Consider the following 26,295-nt stretch of genomic DNA (forward strand, 5'->3'; position numbering starts at 1 on the left):
ACACGGTACCTTTCAAGATTCTAGAATGTGTCTGGTCCCTGCACGCCCTGTTCCTGCATTATATTCCAGGAGCTTGGGGGCACAGGGTGGTGACAGCTGAATTAGCCCAGACGCCAGGAGGAGAAGGAGTGGTGCCCAGAAGGACCAGAGCTCCCTGTCCAGCTGCCGTTACCCCATGGTCTCCCCCAGTGTCGTAGGAAGGGCCATGTCAGGGACCCACACCTGGAGCAGAGGGAGGGGCCTCTGGAGGGTCTACCCGGCATTTCCCCTCCGGGGTGTTCATTTCAGCCTTGCCCCCCCAGAACGCGCAGCCAAAGGAAAGCAGAAGACGAGCACAGCTCTGTGGCCAGATGGGCTCTTCTCTCCTTCAGACAACACGGGGAGGACGTTTCCCCGCGGGTGGGCTGCCGTGTGGACACTGACCCTTCTCTCCGAATGGCCTAACACCCATACCTCTAATCACACAGCGCCAGCAGAGCAGCTGGGAAAACTCGCAAGGGTGCTACCTCAGCCGTCTCCTGTTCTGTCACTTTCTTAAGCCCGGGGCCTGCTTGGTGCTTCCTCTTTCAGGATGCAGTCAGTTCTCAGGGCTCCCGGAGCTGGGCGTGGAAGGAACGACAGCCACTGAAGGTGCTCTCGCCGAAGCTTGCTCTGCGACAGAGCCGCCCCAGAGGGGTCACCTGGGGAGTGGCGAGGCTGGCAGAAAGGCCACAGAAGTAAGCAGCCGTGCATTTTCTAACAGGCCTCATTTTTCTCCAGCAGGCAGCGGCGGAGTGGATGAAAGCAGTGTTTTTAAAACAAGAAAGCTCAGTGCATCCAGATGTGCTTGAAATTCTGTCCTGCAATTACCTCACAAGACGCTGCCCGGTCCACGGATGGCCAAGGGCTCGACCTCACGAGAGCTGGACACGGTTCTAGGGATCCACAGGAAAGAAAGTGAGGGGGGGGAGCTCTCCCCTGCCACCAGCGCCCTTGAGCCTACCGCCTCCCGAGGATGCCTGCCACCGGGATAACTGGGAGAGAAAACCAACAAAGGCTGCTCCAGCTCCGTGACTTCCAGAGAGATTTTCTGGTGCTGCCGCTTGCTGGGGTGATGACACATGATGGGGGATTAAAGCGCGTTCTTAAGTCAGAGCTGTGCTGATGCAAAGGCAGCAGACGGCCCTGGGAGCTGGCTCAGCCCTCGGAGGGGAGGATCTCATTGGGGTGGAGAGGGGCCTGTTATCCTAACAAGAGTGAGCCTTGCATCCGGGGTCCTGCTCGTGCCTGCAGGGTCTACCTGTGCTGCTCGTGGATGCCTGAGAAAAAAAGGGGGGCCTGGGGCGTGGCCCTCTCCATTCCAGCTCCCTGGGCATCTGCGTGGCTTCTGTGGACAGCCGCCTTCCCATCCCCCCGTGCAGGGAGGCCTGTGAGGTGAGGAGCAGGCAGGGGAATTTGCCAGGTGCCTCTGCTTCTCCCCCTGCAGGTTGGGGCTGGCAAGGGAGGGTGGCTGGGCAGTCGGAGCTCATTCATCCGCCCTTCCCTTGGTCCCAGGAGCCACAGAGCAAGGAAGACACTGCGCTCGGCCTCTCTGAGTGGCAGAATACACCTCTGCTTTGCTGCAGGCCCTGTGATGCTGAAACTGGGAGGGCTTGTGATGCTTTCAGCTCTCCTGCTGACCTTGCCAGGAACGGGGGTGGCGGAGAAAGAACAGTCCTTGCCTTCAGGTGAGATCCAGGTTCCTGTCCTTTGAGGATCAATCAAGAGGCCTGTCAGGGGGTGGGGGAGGGGTCTGTGTGAGCACAGCAAGAGGCCCACACCTACTCTGCTGATGTCCAGCTTGGGGCAGGGGTCGGCCCAAGAGGCCCCGGCAGAACAGGACTCTGGGGTGGGTGGGCGTGCCCTGCCCGGGACTTGGGGGCCGTGAGAATGATCACGGAGAAGCTCAGAGCAGATTCAGGCTCTGCGGAACTAGAAAAACAGGCAGAAGTCAGAGTGAAAGGCAGTGCAGGCAGCTGTGCCGCAGATGCAGCTTGGAGATTATAAGAGGGCTAAATCAGCCAGCAAGGACAGGCCAGGAAGGGCAAGGTCTGAACCTGGGCTGCTTAATCTCCCGCTTGAATCCATCTAAACTTGCATGCACAGAAGTTTTATCATCTGAAATTTGGCAAACAGAGTGATCCAAACTTCATTGCTGTTGGAAATTAGCATATAAACATATTGAAACTATCTAATCTGTTTCCTAGGACAATGTAGCAATTCAATCATAATATTATAAAAAGTAACGTTCATGGTATTTCAGTGAGAATAAGATGCCTGTGGGCGAACTGAGTTCTCCATCCATGGATCATTCAAGTTGAGACGAGATGAGGTTCTCGCCAGCTTCCTGGAGGAAGCTGAAGCCTCGGCAGGCGCAGGGGACTACGGGAGGTCCCCTCCCACTGAGGAGTCCAGACTGGTGGCCTGGAGAGTCAGCAGCGCTGCCACCAAGGATGTATAAGGAGCCACCATTCCGGAGGTTCCTAGTGGCTGTGTGTGAAGCGTGGGTGGGTTTCCAGGGGCAGGGTGTGGCAGGAACTCTCTCTGCAGCAGCGGGGATGCTGGCATTTCGGCTTCCGGAGCCTAGACCTCATGCAGAAGCACAGAGGTCTCCTGAAGCCACCGTGTTGGGGAGAGGCAGGTGGGCGCCCTGGGGTGGGAATGGGCACATTGCCCGTCTACTGTGACAGCGCCTGGAGGTGGATCCAAATCCCGCCAGAGGCTGCAGCAAGGTCGGTCCTCGGGGGCGGGGGCCGAGTGCTGATGGGGATCTCATGCTGGGCAGAGCTGTTTTGAGGGATCACTGTGGTCTCCTTGTTGAGTTTTAAGCCCCAGGACGCTGTCGCCTCCTGCTTTGGCAGGTTCTATTGACAGTGACCTTGACCTCATGACCTCTGCACTGATGTCTGAGACTGCCCACGGACTTGCAGGGCTCAGGACAGCCGTCGACACGACCTAAGGAAGCCTGGCGACTCACAGGCTCTGTTCTGAGCTTAACCCACGTGGTGTCTGGAAATCCACAGCTGTCCTGTCTGTGACCTCTGACCTACAGAAGGGAAAAGCTTTGATGTTTTACAGAAAAGCCAGGGGCGTGGGGTGGGGATGTGGAGGAGGGGAGAAAAAGACCCCTGCGGTGAGGGATGTACCTGTGCAGGAATGGGAGGTGGGGAGGGGGGTATGTGTCGCTGCCTGGGGAGCTGGAAATTAAAAAAAAAAAAATTCAGTTATCTTGATGCATCTTCTGTGCTTTGTCTTGTAATGCTTCCCCGGTCCAGCCTGGCTGTGGCCTCCTCTTCTCTCGGTGGCGAATCAGTGTCAGGGTCACACTCATACTAAGACCCCGTTGACGCGCCAGCAGGACGTCTGCTGGGCCAGCCTGATGTTCCCAACCTCGCTGCTAATGAGAACCTTTGAAAGACGGCTGACGGGCTGCGTCCATGGAGCTGGCTGGAGCAATTCAGCGCGGCTTCCAGGGAGTGCTGGGCTGGAACATTCGAGACCTGAACGATGAATGCGAGAGAAGCCGGGTTGTGAGCCTGCGTCACCGGCCCCGGCGTCTCCAAGACCCTCTCCTTCCTGGCATCCAGCCCTGGTCATCAGGTCATTTTCAGGGACTGCAGAGGCCACCAAGCAGGAGCTCAGTCTCCATCCTGTGACACCACAGGCCGTGTGGCACAGGCTTTTCTGCAGGTTTCTGGGTTCCCCACGCTTGCTGTGGAGCGTGCTGCCTGCACCCATGCATGGCCCCAGCGAAAGGCGGCGTAGGCAGCTAGGCTGCAGGTGCAGCCTGGAGATTCTAAGAAGGCGAAACCAGCCACCAAGGACAAGGCTAAATGGACACAGGACCACGTGATGGAGCAGGCAGACCACGAAAAAGCACATGGCACAGAAACACTGAGTGACAGAAGAATGTCACATAGACAATGTGTGGATCAGAACACAGAGAAGGTTATTCAAGAGTAAGTTCGGATGCTTCCAATTATAGAAAAATGTGTAAGCGGAGAGAAAAAGCAGATGGCATGTGTGTCCGTTTCTGAAGAAAGGGGATGTTTCCCACCCGTCCTGAGGTGCCTCCCACGTGGGGCCAGACCCCCTGGGGGGGGGACACACATACCTCTCCTCACAGCCCCCCATGATTCTGGGGAGGGGGCTGGGCTGGGGGGAGGATCAGGCATATCTCATTCTACCCTTCCTCTGGGTTTTGTTGGGAGCTGGCAGAAACATACGCCTTCTGGTGGCAGATTCTACAATGGTGCCCAATGCTCCTGACTCTGATGCTTGCGACCCCAGGGAATCCCTTCCTGTGGAGTGGAGGTGGCCCGACAAACGTGACATATGTCACTTCCATGCCCAGGCTGCAAGAGACTCGAACTCCCACCTCGAGACTCCTCACGGCCGCCTCGACGCGCACGTTTTGGTGAAGCAAGCCGCCGCGGCCGAGACGCCCTCCTCGCGAGACACCGAGGGCAGCTCCTGGTCAACAGCCAAGTGCGAACTTGAGCCCGCGAGGACCCCCATCCGGACGCCAACCACACGCCCCTGGAAGCAGAGCCTTCCCAGGGGAGCCTTCAGATGAGACCTTGGCCGTGGCTGACACCTTGATTGCAGCCTTGAGAGACACACCGAAAAAGGCTCGAGTGAGCTGTACCTGGACTCCTGGTCCGTGGACACCAGGACATGATAAATGGGTGCTGTTCTAAGCTGCTGAGTGTGGGGTCATTTGTGACAAAGCCCTCGGTAACTAATGCACCCTTCACGCCGTAAAGGATACATGAAGTCTCTGTGCTGTGGCATCACACAAAGGCCATCAGTAATTTGTTACAAAGCCCCAGTTAACCAATGCACCCTTCACACCATAAAGGATACACGGCGGGTCTGTGCTGTAGCATCACACAAAGGCCACTGGGATTCGAGGATGCTCAGGACTGCCTGGGTGCATCTATCTGTTTCTGGCTCAAGTGAAGAAGCCCATTTGTCCATAGATGTAAACAGCACTGCCTCATGTCACTTTGTTAGCGACAAATGAAATGCTTTGGGGTTTTTGTTGTTTTGTTTTATTTTTTATTTTTTTAATTTTTAAAAATTTTATTTATTTATTTATTTTGCTTTTTAGGGCCACACTCATAGCATATGGAGGTTCCCAGGCCAAGAGTCAAACGGGAGCTACAGCCACTGGCCTATGGCACAGCCACAGCAACGCGGGATCCAAGCTGTATCTGTGACATACACCACAGCTGAGAGCAACGCTAAATCCTTAATCCATTGAGTGAGGCCAGGGATAGAACTCACGACCTCATGGTTCCTAGTCAGATTGTTTCCACTGTGCCAGGACGAGAACTCCAGGTTTGCTCATCTATTTTGTTTTTGTTTGTTTGTTTATATTAAACATGAGTGAAATCACATGGTATTTGCCCTTCTCCATCTGACTTATTTTACTTAGCATAATACCCCCAAAGTCCATCCATGCTGTTGCAAATGGCAAGGTTTTATCTTTTTTAAGGCTGAGTAGTATTCCACTGTGTATATATATACCACATCTTCTTTATCCATTTATCCACTGATGGGCCCTTAGGTTGTTTCCATGTCTTGGCTATTGCAAATGATGCCACTATGGACATGACGACGGTGGAGGTGTCTTTGGGGGTTACTCTTTTCTGCTCTTAACTCCTATGGAACTGCTTGTCTTAACTTTATGAGGAGAGATGCTATTGTGTCACTCCTTTGCCTCGTTCACATTTTTCAGCTCTGGGGCAGGCACAAGAGTTACTTCTATGAGGTCTCCTTTAAAACACCATCTTTGAGTGTCAGGATCAGGAGAGATTTTTCTACCTTTTCACTCCTCATTTCATTGAAAAAGACCTGAGAACATGTGTAATTATTGTAATCAGAAAAAAGGATTTTACTAAAAAGGACCAGGTAAACAGCCAAGAAAATGCAAGCAGGTGGTTAGAAGGACTAACTATTGCGGCTGATCTGTTTTCTAGGACCCACAGTCCTCAAACCTGGAAAGCACACTGCGACCAGGCCCCACTCAGGGCCTCCTAGGCTCTGTTACTCCTGTAACCAGGCAGGGCCCTGTGGGGCTCCTGGGCACAAAAGCCTGTCTGTGTCCCCCATTTCTTGTTCTTAGGAAATGGGGTCTCATTCAGCCTCCATGGCCTTCCCTGAGTTCCAAGGGGCAGGTTCAGACAGTTGCTGATCAGGGAAGGAAGGGGATGTAGAGACAAGAGGGGGGAACAGTCAAGAAACAATAGCACAGACTTGGGGCAAGTCCTGGTTCCCGTTCAAGGGATACACATAATAATATAGGCATCTTAGACACCTAAGAGAGAAGTGACATTCCTTATGCTTCTTTTGGAAATGAATATTTTAAAACTGAACCGCTTAGAGGCCTTCCTTGTCCTTCTCCCTGGCTTAGTTGCACCCTAAACACAATCACCCACAAGCGAAAGATGAGGCACCCTGAGCACAGCTGCCTGTCGGTAAAGGTTACAAGCACATGAGGTTTTCCAGGAACTCCTCCAGTTTGTTCTCGTCTCTGCTCAGTAGGCCCTTTTCACAGGCGCTGTTGCTCCAGGCAATAACCCAGAAGACTGCCGCTGTGACCATCCTGCAGCTCCTGATTCCAGCTTCGATGACTGAGCTCCCCCCAAAGAAGGGAGCATGCATGTTTGCCCCAGTCGTGATTCCCATCTGAAAGCCTGGTTTTCTCCTTTTTCCTATAAAACTCCCTGCAATTCTTCCCAAGGGAGGACCCAGTCTTTAGGGCATCAGCCTGCTATGGCCTCCTCTGCCTGGCAAAACAGTAAAAGCCAGTTTTTACCCCTTCACCCCCAACCCTGTCTCTGTGTTTCTATTCAGCAGCAGTGGACAGAGGCCAGATTTCAGCAACACTCCCAACTGTCACCCCAGCTCCCATCCCTCCACTGCATAAAACAAACTTGGGAGAGGGAGGAAATGTCCTGAGTGCTGAGAGGGTGCGACGGCTTGTGCCACCTGCCCCTCCAAGCCCACGTAAGGCGGGCTGCAAGACAACCACTCACAGAGGTCAGAGGTGCCAGGACAGTGGGAGAAGGGGGCTCAGAGCCCTGACTGAGACTTTCCCTGGGAGTGACATGTTCATGTCCCTTATGCCCATGAGACCAGGGAGAGGAGATTGGGGGAGAGGCGTCAGATGGAGAGGGAGGCGGTCGGGACGAGGAGGGATGGGTGCCCACTGCACTGCTTAAACTCCCTGGGCTGGGTGGGCACCTTATCAGGGAAGGCTGGTTCCCAGTGAGGGCGACCCACAGCAGAAGCCTCTGTAAGGGAGTGGGGAGCACGTTGGTGGAGGGGGGGGCCTTATTTTCCTCTGTCATCCCCTGAGGACCTCCTGCCACGTCCGTCACACACGTTCTTAGAACGGAGTTGGACTGGCTCTGTGATACATATAGCAAAGAATACACATGTCTGGTCTTTGGCTCGGAGTCTTGGCACAGAGCTTGAGAATCCTTGGGAATGCCAGAGGGAATGATGAGACTGTCCTGTGTCCTCCCATCTGCCTGACCTGAGTTGGTGCTAATGAGGTAATTCTAGACATGCCCTCTGGCAGTTCCCAGGGCAGGGGTGGTTGTGCCAACAACAAAACAAAACAAACAGACAACAAAGGACCCAGTTGGTGATTAGAGGGCTGGGGTTTCCAGTCCCACCCCTGACCTCCAGGGAGGGGGGCAGGGGGCTGGAGATTGCGCCCCGTCATGATCCAAGCATCCAGGCCCAGTAAAAAAGCTAAGATAACAACTGAACGGCAAGCCTTGAGAACTTTCTGGCTTTGCACGCATGGAAGTCCTGGGAGGATGACGGGCCCGCCTCCATGGGGAGAGAAACTCCTGCGGTCAGGACTGCCCCAGATCCGCACACCGCCTCCTCTGCCTGTTTACGTATGTGCTTTTTAACAGAACAAGCACTGTAAGCACAGCACTTTCCTGAGTGCTGTGAGTCCTTCTAGCAAATTACCAAACCCAAGGGGGTGTAAGAAGCCTGGGGACCCTGCTTACTGCTGGCGTCTGAAGTGAGGGTAGTTCTGTGGAACTGAGTCCTTTGTGGGATCAGACACTAGGGGTGGGTCGTTCGTGTCAGAATGGAATTGAATTGAAGGACACCAGCAGGTGTCAGAGAGTGGGGCTGGAGGGCAGGCCATGTGCCGTACGGAGAACACTGATGGGTAAGCAGGGGAGAAATACTTAGAAGAGTCAAGATAAAAAAGGGCTTCTAAGTCCCTCACCACCTCCTCCTAATCCAGACAAGAAAGTGACCCCGAATGAAAGACAAGACCCTTCAGTCAGGGGGAGGGTGCAGTTTCGATCGGACGGCCCATTACGGCAGGAGGAGGTAGGCGACCTGCCTGAGAGGTTGTCACGGTGGATTCAGCCGAGCAGATGCAACCCAGGTGAGGGCAGTCATGGGAGAAAACAAGAACCGATCCCTCATGCTGCCCCACCTCATCAAGACAGACTTTTCCACAACTCTCAGCATCGGAAGGGTACAGCTGATGACGTTAAATGTATTTGGTTATTATAATCACATGCTTTTCTAATCACTAAGTGCATACATCATACCCACATCCGAGGGATCTGAGGCTTGTTGCAACTTACACAGAGTCAAGGTGACTGGCTGACGGGGACATGGGGAAAGCCCAGGTCTCCAGCTCCAGCACAAGAACAGCTCTGAAGGGCCCCAGAGCAGCTCCAGAACTTTCTGTGGATCAGCAGAGGCCCTGCTTACACCTGCACCCCGACCTCTCCGTCTATCCTTCTTACTTCCTGCCTGCTCTCCTAGGTGCTAATTCCAAGTGCTCCTCCACCAGCTTCCTGCACACAAATACGGTAGGTAGCCTGTGCGTAGTTCCAACTTCACAGCGAGGTGCTCCCCAGTTAGAAGGCAGCGGGCCCTGAGCATCTGCCAAGAACGTTCTCAGTTCCCACGCTGTGAACAACGTGGACTTCACGCGTGTTAGAATGTGGAGATAGACCTTTAGGTTGTGGCTACTGCAAGGCAGATGTAGACACATGGTCCTTCCTGAGCTGCCAGCCAAAAGACCAAAGTCAATATTTGTCAGCATCCCACAGGATGGAGGTGCTGGTAGACTCGTGTTAAGGAAGAGACACAAGTGGTTGTGAGAGCTGGGGACGGGGGATGGGGGAAGGTTGGGGGTGGGGGCTGGAGACCCAAGGAAGAGTCACCTTTGCAGCTTCTATGGGAAGGCAGGCAGCCTGGAAGCAGAACCCCTGCTTCCTCTGAGCAACTCGGTCTATTTTCTCTAAGTACTTTCAACTGATTAGATGTGGCCCACCCTCATTATAGAGGGGAATCTACTTTTCTCAAAATCTATTGATTTAAAGGCCTAATCTCATTCCCTCCCCCCCAAAAAAAACACCTTGACAGGAGTTCCTGTTGTGGCACAGCAGAAAAGAATCTGACTAGGAACAATGAGGTTGTGGGTTTGATCCTTGGCCTTGCTCAGTGGGTTAAGGATCTGGCATTGCTGTGAGCTGTGGTGTAGCTCACAGATGTGGCTTGGATCCTGGTTGCTGTGACTGTGGTGTAGACCGGCAGCTGTAGCTCCGATTGGACCCCTAGCCTGGGAACCTCCATGTGCCGTAGGTGCAGCCCTAAAAGCAAAACAAAACAAAACAAAACAAAACAAAACAAAACAAAACAAAAAAAAAAAAACCTCAAACAAAAACAAAAAACAAAAACCTTCACAGCATCATCTAGACTGGGGTTTGGCCATACAATTGGGCGCCATGGCCCAGCCAAGCTGACACATAACATTAAACGTCTCAAGCTCACCCCTTGTCAACTTGCACTTTCCTGACACCATATTCATCTCTAGACAAAGACAACAGCAAGGTCACACCTCAACCTACTGCGATTCAGCTACCCTGTGTACGACTGAAAGCCCTAATCCTTCCCTTAGACGAGGATGCAGAGGACCAGGGGGTGTTCATTCTTCTCCTGGGTCTTATAGTTTAGATGCGACGATGGAAGGTCAACGCATCTTACATGATCAGGAGATAAGGGAGAGAAAATGCCGAAGGCAACTGTTACACGCTCACACATACAGAAACCCCAAACCCGCTGCTTGACACCTGACCCTCATCGGGTCCAGGGATTCATGGGCAGAAGACATTCATTTAGAATCAACACAATAACCTGTGAGGCAATTTTTACACCCCTACTTTTTCAGTTGCAGAAATCATGTGCTTGAGAAAGGAGGCTTATCGGAGGTTTCAGGAAGAGATCCTGGAAACAACTCAGGAGACAGCAATTTTTCAGTGGCCTTGGGCTTATTCTGTCCTTTCTCCTGCCTGCAGCACACGGCCACGGTACCAGCTCACAGTCCGGTTTCCCATCCTTGTTACTGCAGCTGATGGTCACTGAATGCCCTCCCTCCATTCTTCTCACATAAGGCTCTGCCCGTGCTTGGCACATTGTCAGCAGGCTTTAAGCAGAAGCGCCTTTTCTCTCCCTTTTCACACCCAGAACGAACGGCTAGAGTCTCAGGACTGTGAAGCACGTCTGATTTTTCCTTGCCTTCACTTTCTAGCATCACATCCACAGATGTTCCACAGAAGATTGGGGTGCGACCTGTATCCTGGGGAGATGTTTCTCCGGCCGCAGTTGGCAGTGCATGGAAAACGGAGGAATGATGAAAACCTAAAAACGCCTATTCTGAAATGTCCCCTCAGGATCGTCCCTGGTCTGGCCTCAGCTTTCCTGCTCAGCCCTTCCTGGGTTCCTTCCTGTCGCAAACGGAGGGGAGACCCTTCTTAGAAGGCCCAGGTTCTTCTCAAAGGACACATGAGACTGTCTCCCAGCTGAATATCCAGAAAAGAATGGCTCCCAAAGTGATGCAAACCATCGCGTGAAATAGGACACACCTGCTGAACAGAGTGAGCTGGCGCTCTGCAGGTGCCTTCATCTAGGAAGACAACTAGGATGTACTGTCATCCAAAAAAGCAGATGCAAACTGATATGTCTCATGTGATCTCATTTTTTAAAAGCAAAAGCTGACGCAGACAGATACACCCATCAGGAGGAAGGAGAGAGGAAGGGGCCGTGCCGCTCGTGCAGAGTCCAATGCAGAGTCCTTGTTGCTAGAAGGACCGCACCCCCTCGTCCTGGAACCATGTTCTTACCCTAGCAGCACCCCAAAGAGACTCAGTGAGCTTTCCCCAGTTTTAGGCCTTGGCACCAGCTCCCGTCCCATCGACAGCAAAGTCTCCACTCTGAGCAAGTAGAGAAACGAAGTAATGAGGTCACGGAAGCGAGGCAGGGCCTCTCGGTGTGGACGGATCCCAGAGCATCCCCCAGGGAGGAGGATGGGGCCACCAGCAGGAAGCGCGGTCTCTGGGCCCCTAAGCTATGGGTTCTGACCAGGTCCCTCAGAGAGAAGACTACAGTTAGCATCCGCTGAAGGCTGTGTCTCTGATGGGTCTCCTCAGAGAGGATGAGAGCACGGAGCCAGCCATTCTCAGGAATGCTTCCGCCACACTTAGAAAATCTCGGGTAGTCCTTCTGTGTATCATATCCAACACTGACAGTTAAAACCTTGGTTCTGGTGCCAGAAGGAGCTACAAATCAGGTGCCTGTTCTGCTCACACAGCCTCGGAAGGAGGAGGACCTTTGCTGCCCGTGTGTGTGTGCTCCCCCACGAGGGCCCTACAGTAGCAGCTAAGGACAGAGCAGCCCCGGAACCCCTAGCTTGGGATGCTGGGGTGCAGTGGCTGAGGGTGTGGTTCTGAATGACTAAGTGGGAAAATCGATATTCAGAGGCCGCTGCCCACCCCCTCTCTGTCCTTTGGATGCAGCCATGTCTGGAGCTGCAGAGAGCAGGTGGCCAGTCACTGCCCCTGTGGCCACAGCCACCCTCCGTGACCCACGTCGCATCACAAATTTTGCCCATGACTGCTCTGGGGCCGCCGACTTCGGCTGCTTCCTGACACAGTAGTTCAGATGGTCCCCGCAGAGGGTCAGGCCTGGGAGGCCCCGAGAGAGAAGTGAGCTAAAGCTCCCCCCACTCTACATGGTGTAAATTGTCAGAGGAGGCCTCTAAGCCTCGCCTTTGTCAGCTCATCTCCATGCACCTGCTCCCAAGCCCATGACAGTTCGGATGAATCATCAGCTTATTTCGGCTGAGCTCATGATAAAACTGGTCCAGGGGCCTCTGAGGATGACACTTGCTTGTAGCTGCTTTTCTTTAGTTAAGCCTGAACAAACCTATTCACTGTCTTCTGCATCCTTTTCCAGAGGAATTACGTTAACATCGATGATGTGACAGCAATGGTTAAGAGAAACGGGGAAGAGAAAGGCACCCCCGGTGTCCAAGAGCTGGCCGGGGGCTCCCAGCTGGGTCTTGCTGTTTGCTTGCTGAATGCAAGCAATGTCACAGAACACCGGCAGCAGACAAGGCCACTCTGTGGCTGAGATGGATCAAGATAAAACGAGCCCACTCCATCCTCATGCCTGAACACAGACAACAGCACAAACGCTGCCTAAATACAGAAGCCAATGATCAAACACACCCACTGTCCGGGCTAATATGAGGGACCACTGCATCTTCAGCCACTGACTCCCTTCCTCCCCAGTTGAGGGTGACACTCATTCAGATACCAGGTCAAAGACTGCTTCCCCCTCCCCCGCCACCGATGCCAACAGCATCCATCCCAGAGTCGAGAGCCGTGTGTTCTCCCTCGTGACAAGAATAAACAAGAATAAACCCGACTTGTTCCGTGTGTGGCTGGTGGGCTATGGCTGGAGAACATACGAGGTGGGAGGGCTGGGGCTGAGAATCCCAGCTCAGATACTTGACTGACTGCCTGGCACATAGAGGAACACAGCAAACGTTTGTTGAATGAATGAGAGAACGAGTCAGCTACTGTGGACACAAATGCATGTATCTTTAAATCTTATCATAGACCATCTCACCATGAAGCTGCTAAGCCTGCAAAAACATTCAAACATAATCTGGAGTCCAATAATCATATAAAATGATTAAGAACTGGGGGTTCAACGGCACAAATAAAGAGGAAAGGCAAACGACCTACTTAGCGAACGGAAGTCACGGTCCTGTGGGAAAGGTAGTAAAAGAGATGTGTGTTCCCAGTGGAGAAATCCGTCCTGCTCCACGGAGGGGCAAAGAGTAGGGGAGAGAACATAGCGGGGCAGTTTCATATTTTGGACGCGAGGACTCAGCAGGGTAAAGCTGTGGGCCCCCCACCGCAAGTCATTCTATAAATTAAATACGAATTTTGATCACCCCCAGTGACTGCCCTTGAAAGAGACAAAAGCTGATCTCAAGCACCGCACCTGAGCAGAGCAAAGCAAGCATCATGTTAACAGTGACGAGGGGAAGGGCTGGCGGTGAAGCCGTCGGAGGAGAGGCCGGTCTCGCCCTCCAGAACCTGACAGGTTGTGCAGACGCGGTTACTTAACCACGTGCCAAGAGCGCAGACATTTAAAAGAACACACTCAGTGCCAACGCACCCACGAGCATTCAGGGTCTGGGTGCAGCCACTTCCAGGACTGAGGAGCTTCCCTCCTCCTCTTAGACACTCCGCTGTCAGAACACCCCATCACGAGGTCCTCTCGGCGCCACAGTCTCCTCCACTGGAGAGGAAACGCGGGCCTGGAGAGGCTGGAGAAGGTGCCCACGTTTACCCAGTTCAGAAGCCTGGGAACTGGGTTGTGAAACCAGATCATCTAACTTCAAAACCAAACTCCTAACAGTGGCTGCATGGGTCCACTAGAGGATGCTGGATATTCTGGGATTTTTTAAAGCAATCGCTCTATTGAGGTATCGTTCCCATACCACATAACCCGCATTTCAAGTGCACAGCTCAGGGGTTTGTGGCGTATTCGTGGAGTTCTGCAAGCTTTGCCACTCTCTAAACACAGAATGTTTTTATCCCGCAAGGAAACTCTGCTTCCGTCTACAGTCACTCTCCGTTGCCCCATCGTCTCCGCCCTCGGTGACATTCACGTTTTCGTTTCTATGGGTTTGCCTGTTGTGGACATTCCGTGTAGATGTGATCTTAGGACATACGGTCCTTTGCGCCAGCTCGCTCTGCCTCAGAGAGTGTTTTCCGGGGACATCCGTGCTGCAGCATGAATCACTACTTCTTTGTCCGTACGACTGAGTGACATTCTGTTACATGATACGCTGCCTTTGGTCTTTCCATTTACTGGCCGATGGGCATTTGAATTGTTCACACCTTCTAGCTATGATGGAGAGTGCTGCCAGAGACCTCCACGTACAAGTTTCTGCGTAGCATGTGTTTTCGTTTATCTTAGGATTATTCATAGGAGTTGTCTGTTATATGGTGGCTGTGCATTTAACTGAGGAATTGCTAAGATGCTGTCCAAAGCAGCTGGACCATTTTGCATGGCCACTGGTGAGGTACAGGGCTCCAGTATCTCCTCACCCTTGCTCACACTTGTCTTCTTTTTTTTTTGCCATCCTAGTGAGTGTGGAGTGGTGTGGTGCCCCACCGTGGCTTTGCTTTGCTTTTCTCTATGCCTAATGATGGTGAGCATCTTTTCATGTGCTTACTGGTCTTCTGCACATCTTTAGGTAAAAACCTTTTCAAGTCCTTTGTCCATCTTTTTTTCTTCCTTTTTACAGCCACACCCATGGCATGTAGAAGTTCCCAGCCTAGGTGGTGAATCGGAGCTGCAGCTATAGGCCTCCGCTACAGCCACAGCAACGTGGGGTCCTAGCTGCATCGGTGGCCTCTGCAGCAGCGTGAGGTAACACCGGATCCTTAACCTGCTGAGCGAGGCCATGGATCGAACCCACATCCTTATGGACATTATGTTGTGTTCTTAACCTGCGGAGCCACAACAGGAACTCCTCTTTGTCCACTTTTAATTGGGTTATCTGTGGTTTTGTTGTTGAGTTGTAAGAATTCTAGATACAAGTACCCTATCAGATATATAATTTACAAATATTTTTTTCCATTCTCCAAACTGTCTTTTCATTTTCTTGATGAACAAATATTTTAATTTCTATAAAGTTCAATTTATACATTTTTCCTCATGTTACTGACAGAAAAATTTATTCAAATATTTTACTCAAAGAGTTTTTTAGTTTAAGCTCCTACATTTAGATCTACGATCTTTTTTGTGCTAGTTTTTTATATGGTGTGAAGTGGGGATCCAACTTTATTCCTATGTTCTAGGTAATTTATATGTTTATACTAATTCACCTGAGATGACTTAAGAATTAAATTATTGCAACACAAAGAGCTTATGTAACTCATCCAACGTACAAAGATAGTAGTTGACATATCAAACCAGGAAGTTTGACTTGAGACCTCATTTTCTTAAATAACTTTCCCTAAAATGAAATTGTTATTTCAAAAATTAAGGACAGGATGAGATGCCCAACAGGTGATGTCAGGACAACTGACTATGTGTCAAAAATATATTCGGTCTGACTTACAATTTGCATTACAGTAAATTCCTTAAGTATTAAAAAGTTAAATGACAAATAGAGAATACTAATATTCTTGGGGGCAGATAATCACATAGTAAGCATGAGCAAAATGAAGGAAAACCTTAAAGGGAAGCTGTTAGATTTAGCTACATGCATTTTTTAAACTGCACATCAAAATACTATAAAATACAACAAAATGTTTCAGATTTGCAGTAATGGCAGAAGAGTTTGGATAGGCTAACCTTTCCACACTTAACTTTAAAATCTGGATTTTGGGGGTTCCTGCTCTGGTGCAATGGGATCTGTACAGTGCCAGGATGCAGCCTTGATTCCCTGCATGGCACTCTGGGCTGAAGGATCTGGTGTTGCCGCAGCAGTGGCACAGGTTGCAACTGTGGCTCAGATCCGATTCCTGGCCCAAGACCTACATCTGTCATGGGGTGGCCACAAAGCAAAAAACATTTCTTAAATTAAAATAAAATAATAAAATTTGGATTTTGGATTGTGTGTATATGTATTTATGTATGGATATGTACATGTATACTGTCGATCTCTCTATCTTTCTACTCAGGCACTGAAGGCAAAGCAGAACTAAACTAACTGAACTAAAGTAGATGCTCCTCTTAAAAGATGAACCTCAGTGGGTGAGATCTGAGAATTTACTGGGGGCCTATATAAATCTGTGTATGAATTAGTAGTAGAAGCCTATTAGCTTCATCTATCAGAGCACAGAGTTAACGACTGGCAAAGCGGTCAGAAAATTAGGGAAAAGTCTTAGAAAGAAGAGAGTCCCAGAGAGTGTAAGTGCCAATATTTGCACACACCATCTGTCCAAACCTCAGATTTCTACTAAACAATGCAGGCGATTACACAGGGCTCAGGGAAAAAGTACCAGCCAGAGGCTGGAAGAACAGATCAGAGATTCCAACTGCTGCCCATCACAAGGGTGAGTGATTTTGAAGTTTAAGGCCAGCTAACTAAGGTTCTGCTAACACAAAAGCTACCCTTTGGAGGAACATAACAGAATCTAGAGTCTCCTAAGTCATTTATGTTACACCTGCTGCAAGGCTGCAGTAAGAGGGGAAGCAAAACTACAATGAAGTATCACCTCACACCTGTCAGAATAGCTTCATCTAAAAGTCTACAAACAACGAATGCTGGAGAGAGTGTGGAGAAAGGGGAACCTTCCTACACTATTGGTGGGAATGTAAATTGGTACAACAACTATAGAAGACAGTATGGAGGTTCCTTAAAAAGCTACATATAGAACTATAATATGATCCGGAAATCCCACTCCTGGGCATTTATCCAAAGAAAGCCATAATTCAAAAAGATACACACACCCCAATATTCACTGCAGCACTATTTTAAGACAGTCAAGACATGTAAGCAAACTAAATGTCCACTGGCAGAGGAACAGATAAAGATGATGTGGTACATATACATAGTGGAATATTATTTGGCCATTAAAAGGATGAAATAATGCCATTTGCAGCAACAAGGATGGACCTAAAGAGATAATCATCCTAAGTGAAGTAAAAGACAAATATCATGTGATATCACTGATATGTGGAATCTAATAACAATGAGGCAGAAGATCTTATTTATAAAACAGAAACAAACTCAGAGATTTCAAAATCAAACTTCTGGTTACCAAAGCTGAAACCGTGTGTGGGCGGGGGGATGAGAGTTAAGAGGACAGCAGTAACATACACGTACCACTGCACGCAGAAGAGGTAATTAAAGAGGACCTGCTGCCCCGCACAGGGACATCTACTCCGTGTTCCGTGATAACCCACAGGGGAAATGGATACATGCATAGGATTCACTTTACGGCACCCCTGAAACTAATACACCATTTTAAGTCAGCTGTGTTCCAATAAAAGTTCCAAAACAAAGGTAACGACATAGCAAAACCTAGTTTTCAATAAAACTGAGTCTGCCGCTGATTCAAAGTCATTCATTCTTCCTCAGCCCTGTGACCCTGTTGTCATGTGTTTGGTCACCTGACCACGCATGACGTGGTCTCTGTTTCAGGCTAACTGGGGTGTGATTTACTGGAACAGCAGTGCTATCCCCGAGGACATCATGACAGCTGCATTTCTTCCCAGAACGACACATTTTTACAGAGGATCTCAAGAGGTCACATGAACCCCATGGGGTTATCCACAGCCTTCTGGGGTCCAGAAGCCAAGGTTCCAAAGGCTTGATTGAGAAGCTCCCCCCGTTAAAATAACAGACACACACAAGCTATCTTGACAGTTTAAGGAACAAAACCATGTACCTTAGTTTTGTTACGTATTTAAAGGCTACTCCCACTGCTTCTGAGAGCACAAAACAAAGAAATAACACAAGCCCACGTCTCTTGTGTTACCGTGAAGAGTGGTCTCTCAGAGTGACAGTGCGGGGCCTGGAGAGCGTTCCGAGGGTGGGCAAGGCCGTCGCGGCCTCACTGTGGGGCAGCCTGGGTACTGTCCCTCCCCTCGGATCATGCGGAGCAAGGCTGCAGGTGCTGGGCAGATGCCTGGGTGCCTACAGCAGCACAGGATGGGAAGGAACGGAGGTTGAATGGCCTGTCAAGGGTAGGTGTGGATTCTTTTTATGGGCAGGTGGGGAGCAATGGGTTGTTGTATGTGCCCAGCCCAACCCCGACTCTGGCAACTGCCTGAGGTCAAATCCAGAGGTCTGTCCTGAAACGGCCAAGGCCCTGAGGGCTGGCTGCCCAGAGCTGGTGCACACACACACACAGTGCACTCGATTGTGTCCCCACCTTCTGGCAGCACAGCGATCAGAGGGGCAGGGGACCCAGGGGCCTGCCCACAGGCAGGGCTGAGGACCAAGGCTGGACTGGAGCCTGTGGGTTGGCTCCGGAAGCCAGGGTTGCAGGGGTAGCTGACTCTCCAGGGAAGAACCTGGTCCTGTGTGCCAGGGATGCTCTTTCACGAGGTGGCACGCAGGGTCAGAGAGGACCCATGCCGAGGGGCGCCTGGGCCTCGTGGATCAGAAGTCCAAACAAAGCAGTGTCCTGGACGCACACAGGCTCAAACTGGCCAGGGGCAGAAGGTGGGGGTGGGGAGGGATGCGACCTCGGCAACTGGAAAGGTTCGCTAGTTTTTGGAACTATTTTCTCATGTTCCCCAGAGCCCAAGCAGTCCTGGTGATGTGGGGAGAGGCTTCTGCAGTCGCCGGGGTGAGGGCACAGTGCTGTCACCAGAGGTCAAGTTTGTTTTCAAGTAGAGCCTAGTCCTTCTGTCCTATCTGCCAAAGGTCCTCAACACTGTCTGATGTTTTGGGTCCCTCTTCCTGGATCAATTAGCATCGAGACGAGAAAGCTGAACCAGAAGCAAGAGGTCCGACCAAGCTGGGAGGGTCTGCATTGATGATTTTTCTGATATCAGAAAAACGAGTGGCTTTCCAGGACCACTCATTCCAAATGCGGCTGCCCGATGTCTTTCCTTCCCACAGCCTCCTTAGGTCTGATTCCGGAAAAGGCAGAGGGTGGTCTCTGTTACACTGCCTTATTATTAGAGTGGTGGGTTTTGAAAGCATTAAAGTAGTGGTGAGAAACTTCCCAGATGGGGCCCCAGCCTGTGCATGGTTCCCAGTGTCCCCAGAGAGTCCCCAACACTGGGCTCTATCAGTACAGTTCGGGTCTTTAAAATGTATGTAAAACCCAGCACCAGGCCTCCTGGACATCCTGAGATCTCATCTGAGACACTGCCTTAATTTCTTAAGGCACTGATTGATTGATTGATTGCTTTTTAGGGCCACACTCATGGCATATGACAGTTCCCAGGCTAGGGGTTGAATAGGAGCTGCAGATTCGGGCCTACGCCAGCGACGTGGCAACAGCAGATCTGAGTCGCGTCTGTGACCCTCATCACAGCTCACGGCAACGCCAGATCCTTAAGCCACTGAGTGAGACCGGGGATCGAACCCACAACCTCATGGTTCCTAGCTGGATTCGTTTCTGCTGCACCACGACGGGAAATCCTGCCTTAATTTCTTTCTTTCTTCTTTTTTCTTTTTTCTTTTTTGCCATTTCTTGGGCCACTCCTGTGGCATAAGAAGGTTCCCAGGCTAGGGGTCAAATCGGAGCTGTAGCTGCCAGCCTATGTCAGAGCCATAGCAACGTGGGATCCGAGACGAGTCTGAGACCTACACCACAGCTCACGGCAACGCCGGATCCTTTACCCACTGAGCAAGGGCAGGGATCGAACCTGCAACCTCATGGTTCCTAGTCGGATTCGTTAACCACTGTGCCACGACGGGAACGCCTGCCTTAATTTCTTGACATGCCTGACCAGGTAGAACATTCTCTCCCATTGCATTTAAAAATATTTGCAGCCTAGCTTTTTAAAACAATGACAGAGAAAATGCAGAATACCTCACATTTTTACTGAAAGCAGTGCAATTTCTTTCCTATCAAAAGAATTTGTTTTAGTCTATTGATTATTCTTAAACAAGCAGATTCAGAAAAGGACCCTGGCCGTCCAAGTTTGCAAAGGCAGCACCCCGACAGGTCAGCATCGCATGGAGGCTGCAAGTACCTCTCTTTGGAGCTTGGAAGTCACTTTTCCTCTTTCTTCCTCCTCACTGCTGACCTTTTCTTTTTCTTCTTTAGAGCACCTGAAAACGCACCTGTGCACAGCAACATCAGGGTCTGGGTTTTCTCTTTCTCCCCAACCAACAGGACCACTCACTATGTATATGCGTTGGAATCCACAAGTCCAGAACTTTCTACTTCACCTGCCAGTGCATTTGGTTTTCATGATAACCTTGTGAGGAAGGCACGACTCTTCTTATTTTACAGGCTCAGGGAGGTAAAACAGTCTGTCTAAAATGACCTAATTAGAAGTGGTGGGACCAGGAGGAGAGTCCAGGTCTCTGAGGAGCAGTCCCAGACCTTTTCACGCCACCCTGGCCCCCGCTGATCACGTCAGTCCTCCTTGACCAACTCATGTGGTCTTTGAGCATTTCCCTGATCTGACCTGGAAAGGTGAGCTTCTCCCTGCCCCCTCAGTAGGATTTTCCTTTGGAGGATATTGCTTCAAGGTTACCAGACACCTGAAAGTAGGCTTCTTACCATCTTTATGCAATACGGTTCAACAATATTGAGAACTTTTTTTAGTGTGTACAAGATTGTAACCAATCTTTGGGGAAAAAGGGGGAGAAGTCTTTGTCCCTTATTTTAGTGATTCCATATAATGTTTTGTTTTGTTTTGTCTGCTCAGTGGTTAGCCAGGGGTGACCCTGTTTTGCTGTCATTCCTGTCTGGTTGCTTTTTGAATAGGCAGCTCTAACTGGCACAATATTGCAAATCAACTCTGTCTTAATACAAAAATATTAATTCTGAACTGGTTAGCTCTTGTTCATTTATAGTGATTTTTCTGTGTTGACGTGGAATGAAGCAATGTGTGTGCACGTGTTTATGTGTGTGTGTGCTCGCGTGTGTGTCTGTGCACATGTCTTGTTAGGACCACATGGAGAGATCAAAATAAAGGATGAGAAATCCCTTCTCTTCTTGCTGCTACCTGAGCACCTCTGGTTTTGGGGTGTGCACCCTGCGGGTGCAGGTGTGTGTAGACATGCACGTCTGAATTTTAATGCACCTTTCCTATTGTCTCTAGGGATGACAACGAGACAGTAAGGAATTGGTGCCTGATATATCCCTGGTTAACATCAGCTACGAAGAGCCCAGAACTCCCCTGCTGCAGTTACCACTAGACACACAGTCTGTTTGCTCAGCAGCCACGCCCCAGCTCTGCCCTCTTCAGACCAGAGTCAAGGTCTTCTGCTCCCACTCCCTCCCGTTTTCTTCGTAAAACAGCCTTACTCTGAGCGGCGGGTCTCCCGCTGCAATGTGCTGAGCGCAGACGTGTCGGCTCACGCACTGAATAGTCTTGTCAAGCAAACGCACAGTGAACAAGCGAGAGTCATCAGGCATCGCTGTTTGTTAGCTGTTGCTTTTGTTTAAATGGTATCATTTGAACCCAAAATTTAGTCACTACATATCTTGTGTCTTCATGCTTCTGTATCTCTTACTTACTATTTTTACTTTTCAGGACTTAAATGCTGCAATTTTAAAAAAGGGTTAAAAATACACCAGGTGCATGAAGCTGAAATAAGGTGTAAAGCCAGCCGAGGGTTATCGAGAACTGGTAGCATTAATTGTTCCATAAACGTACCTCTCCACTGGTAGTTTACGTGGCTTAAGAGAGGGAACTAAGACTGACCAACTCTAAGAATCATGTTTCTTTGACAAACACTCACTTAGAGTGTTTCTTTCTCTAATCCTCTCAGGTACTGGGTACAACGTCCAGACACAGTAACCGCTTGCCTTGAGTCTTTTGATTTTTGGTACCTGCTTTCTCTGTTCCCTCCACCTGAGTGCCTAGGCATACCCTCCACAACGCTGTCTTTCGAAAGCCACTGCATCTCCTAGGGCTGAACACAAACACCATTCTGTAGTCACTGATTCTGCAAAGGAATGTAAACCATGACCCCACAGCCACTATCACTGTCGAAGGTACAGAGAGAGGAGATGCGGAGAAGACCTTCAATTTCTGCATTTTAAAGTCCCACCCATTTTTGAATATTACCTGGCCATTGAAAAATAGTGCCCTTTGCGGCAACATGCATGGGCCTGGAGATTATCGTACTAAGTGAAATAAGGCAGACAGAGAAAGGCGAATATCCTATAAGATCACTTACTGGTGGGAGCTAATCAAAATGATACAAAAGAACTTATTCGCAAAACAGAAACAGACTCAAGGATTTGGAAACCACACGTACAGCTATCAAAGGGGAAATGCTGGGGGAAGGATAAATGGGGAGGTTGGGACTGGCCTATACACACCGTGATATACAAAGTCCGTAAGCAACAAGGACCTACTGTATAGCACCGGGAATGCTACTCAGTTCTCTGTGATGGCCTGTAAAGGACAACAACCAGGAAAAGAAAGGACAGATGGATACGTATCACGGATTCATTTTGCTGTGCCCTTGATGTTAACACAACATTTTAAGTCGACTTTATTACTCCAGTAACTTTTTTCTTAAAATCTACCCATTTTAAAGATTTCCCCCTCCCTGTCGCTTTCCTGAATCCCCCCCAAACAGCAGTGCCGTCCCCCTTGGGAAGGCAGACCTTACCTTCACCTCACATTACGATGAGCAGGTGCCGCAACACACCTCACTGCATCCTTTCTCAAAACATAAGCTCTTTCTTTCGTGAAGGTAAGGACCATGGCTGACTGTACTGACAGCCTTCACCAGGCCCTGTACCTACTAGAGCCCAGGTATATATGAGTGAGACAGAAAAAATGCTTTATACATGTAAAGTACGTCAAAGCAACGGCCAAAGATGTTCCTTTTGCTGGGGAAAGATGGATCAACATGGGTCGATATGGGCCTTCGGATCTTGGGTTTCGTTAATATTTCATCAATTTACTATTTTTAAAAATTTCCATTTCAACTTTGAGTGGGTGTGATATGACTATTTGTCTTCAGATTCTTGCAAGCCAGTTCCTCTAGAGCATAAAATGTAGACGTCAAAAGTGCGTACTGAGTAAGACAACGATATATCTGAGAGCAGCTCTATTTCAGAACTGAAATGGGTCCACTGTATAAAAGAATGGAAAATAGATAGCGTGATATTTTTACTGTACTATTAGAAAAAAATGGATAAAATGGAATAAATTCCTAGTAAAACAGGATGGATACTAGTCTTCGTGTGGCTAGCCTTTAAACATCTCTCTCTCTCTCATATGCACAGGCACCACTGAAATTCACTTTTAAATCCAATCTCCCTAATACATGATATGGGGGAGACCCTTGACAACCTATCAATGGCATAATTAAAATGAAAAAGAGGACGCCTAATCAAAGCCCTGTCGTCAGGAGGAAATCACAGTTTATCTAGTAGACAGAGATATCCATGGAGAAAGACACCAGCCATTCACCGTCAACCAGACGCACACCCATTCGCTAGTGAGAAGCGCTCAGTCCACTGTGCGTCCTCTCTTTGTTGGTTTAGTCACCAAAGCATAAAAATAATTTCACTATAAGGTGCCCTTTCCTTTAAAATGGGTCAGCACGTGGCCCCTAAGCATAGTGCTACACGCTCTATCTTGCTTAGGTGTGTTGATAAGGAGGTTTCAGCTTTCTTGAAATCGTAAGGATCTTAAAACAAACTCTATGGACAAGCCAGCCTGCAAATGATAGAAAAAAAAAGAGGAATACACCCCTGAAAAAACACATCTGAGCCCGTGCACTGGGCTTTTCCACGCTAAAGTCCACAGGAGAGGAATGCAGGTGCTAAAGGCAGAGATGCCTGGACCCCACGATCCGCTAGGGGGCCCAGAGCCCGGTCCAGCGGCCAGGGGAGTGGAAGGGAGAGACGCCGAGGCTCCCCGCCCCAGGGACAAGGGGACGGGCAGGCTCTGACCATCGGCTGGACTCGTGCTGTCCCCCTCAGCTGTGTTTTTGTAACAACAAGACGTCGACACCCGCGCCACGGCGAGCCAGGCTTTGGTGTTAAACGTGTGCATGGAGGTGACGGCACGTGTGCGCCCCCAACGCCCTGGTTATAGGTAAAACGAAGCACGCGTCTCCTTACTTTTCACCGTGAGGTACATGGACTTGCTGACGTCCGCGCCCACATCGTTGCTGACCTTGCACAGGTAGTAGCCGCTGTCTTCTTCCACCACGTGCTTGATCAACAGAGACCCGTTGCTGAGGACCTGAATTCGGCCATTCAGGGCAATGGGTTGGAACTGGGGAACCCCAGCACCTGGGACAGAACAGAAGGAGGAAAGGTGATGTCAACAGCGGTACATACGGGGAGACAGTGAGGCCCAGGTGCCCAGACTGACAAAGGGAAGCCGTGGACACTGAGCACGCAGCGCCAGGGACACCACGTTTTTCTTTTCCTTTCCTCCAACACTGAGATTCCTGCCTAGAGAGAAATACATTTATTTAAGATGACCGTATTTCACACTCGAGATAAAAGGGTACGAGACTTTACAGACAGCTTTTACATAAAAAGCCAAGTGTAAGGAGTAGGAAGTAGTTGACAAATTCACGGAAAAAACAGTGGAATGACGACAGAGGCAGACGTCTCTGTGTAACTACATAAATATCTGTGTTCCTGGGGACGTGATATGAATGGGAACGAGGAGAGCCTCCGGGACATGGCATTTAAGGACCTCAGTGACGCCCGCATCCAAGACAACAGGGCGGCCACTCGTACTGCACACGTCCCTCCTTTCTTTCTTTTTTTTCTGGCTGTACCCATGGTGTGCGGAAGTTTCCAGACCAGGGATCGAACCCAAGCAAAAGCAGTGCCCTGAGAGCCACAGAAGTGACCCAAGCCACAACAGTGGCAAAGCTAGATCCTTATCCTGCTGAGCCACCAGGGAACTCCCAATGGCTTTCCCTGTAAGTGCAGCTATAGCCCAGTTTAGAAACACAATGTGGAGTTCCCACTGTGGCTCAATGGAAACAAACCCAACTAGTATCCATGAGGATGTGGGTGTGATCCCTGGCCTCGCTCAATGGGTTAAGGATCCAGCATTGCTGGGACTGTGGTGTAGGTGACTCTGGATGCAGCTCAGATACCATGTGGCTGTGGCTGTGGTGTAGGTGACTGTGGATGCAGCTCAGATACTGTGTGGCCGTGGCTGTGGTGTGGACCGGCAGCTGCAGCTCTGATTTTGACCCCTAGCCTTGGAATTGCCATGTGCCGCAAGTGCGGCCCTAAAAAGCAACAAACAAACAAACACCAAAACACAATGTCCTATTAGTGCCATTTAATGTTATTTAAACAAACTATTCAGGTCATTTCAGTAAGACAACACAAAATTAAAACATGCTCCTTAGACTGCTTGCCTTCAAGGAGACAGTGGCGCCCACGGGCTTGCTATGGTCACAGAGGTGCTGTGACTCATACGAAAGATCCGCATGGAACTGTTTTGTAAAGAAATTAGAAACGAAGAAATGGGATTAAGATCTTGGGAGAGTTGTGGGAGGTCAGTAGTTGGATGAAACTGCTACATGCCTGCCCCTCTGCCAGGACTAGGGGGTTGTGGCCCCAGCCTTGAAAAGCTGATAGGGCTTATCTATTCTCTGACCTGAGTGTGAAGATTTGGGGAGAGCACCCACGTGTGAGGGCACTTCCATCTTCCCAGAGAAAACCGGAAGCGTGGGTCACGTGTGTGCACGAGAGAAGAGCTGCTCGTCTCTTTCCCCAGGAACCACATGGGACCTCAACAGATGGGCAGTCACCTGTTCCTGCAGAAAACGTCAGACTTCGCATCTGGGAAATGAGAGGGGGAGACACTTCTTCCCTTTGGCTCCTTCAAACTGACCATTTACCTTTCGGTATCCCCAGCTCACAGTGGCAAAAACTTCAGCTGTGGCTTCCTTTCCTTTATTTCTACTCCAGGCATCTCAGTCCCACCAAAGAGACAAAAGAGGAGCTCCTGCCATGGCTAAGCAGGTTAAGGACCCAAGCGGTATCCATGAGATGTGGGTTCCATTCCTACTCTGGCTCAGTGGGTTAAGGATCCGGTGTTGCCACAAGCTGTGATGTAGGCTGCAGAGGCAGCTTGGATCTGGCATTGCTATGGCTGTGGTGTAGGCTGGCAGCTGCAGCTACCCTGGGAACATCCATATGCCATGGGTACGACCCTAAAAAAAAATAAAAAGTGGAAATTACAGGCAACTGGGTAAATTCAGTTGCAAAGAACTAAAAGCCCTGCAAGGAGATACAGAAAATATCAGCAATTCTGGCTTTG

General features: G+C 50.0%; 1 protein-coding gene and 1 long non-coding RNA gene across 8 annotated transcripts in view; one reads left to right on the plus strand and one right to left on the minus strand.

Moving 5' to 3' along the window:
- Positions 1-26,295, minus strand: part of DSCAM (DS cell adhesion molecule) — a 744,988-nt gene that overhangs the window by 209,956 nt on the left and 508,737 nt on the right. For all 7 annotated transcript variants that reach the window (XM_084992175.1, XM_084992177.1, XM_084992176.1 and 4 more), the window contains one exon: positions 24,117-24,290. In XM_084992175.1, coding sequence (XP_084848301.1) covers positions 24,117-24,290 — 174 coding nt within the window. The remainder of the gene's footprint in view (positions 1-24,116; positions 24,291-26,295) is intronic.
- Positions 345-5,418, plus strand: LOC146397904 (uncharacterized). Its single transcript, XR_014825216.1, has 6 exons — positions 345-630; positions 763-1,090; positions 1,273-1,413; positions 1,534-1,706; positions 3,294-3,977; positions 4,373-5,418. It is a non-coding gene; the product is annotated as an uncharacterized LOC146397904 (long non-coding RNA).

This window comes from Sus scrofa, chromosome 13 (genome assembly GCF_054392235.1).
Source record: "Sus scrofa isolate SSC_HxYL_T2T_F1_AM1 chromosome 13, Sscrofa_HxYL_maternal_Yorkshire_Landrace_v2.0, whole genome shotgun sequence".
In the NCBI taxonomy this organism is placed as follows: domain Eukaryota; kingdom Metazoa; phylum Chordata; class Mammalia; order Artiodactyla; family Suidae; genus Sus; species Sus scrofa.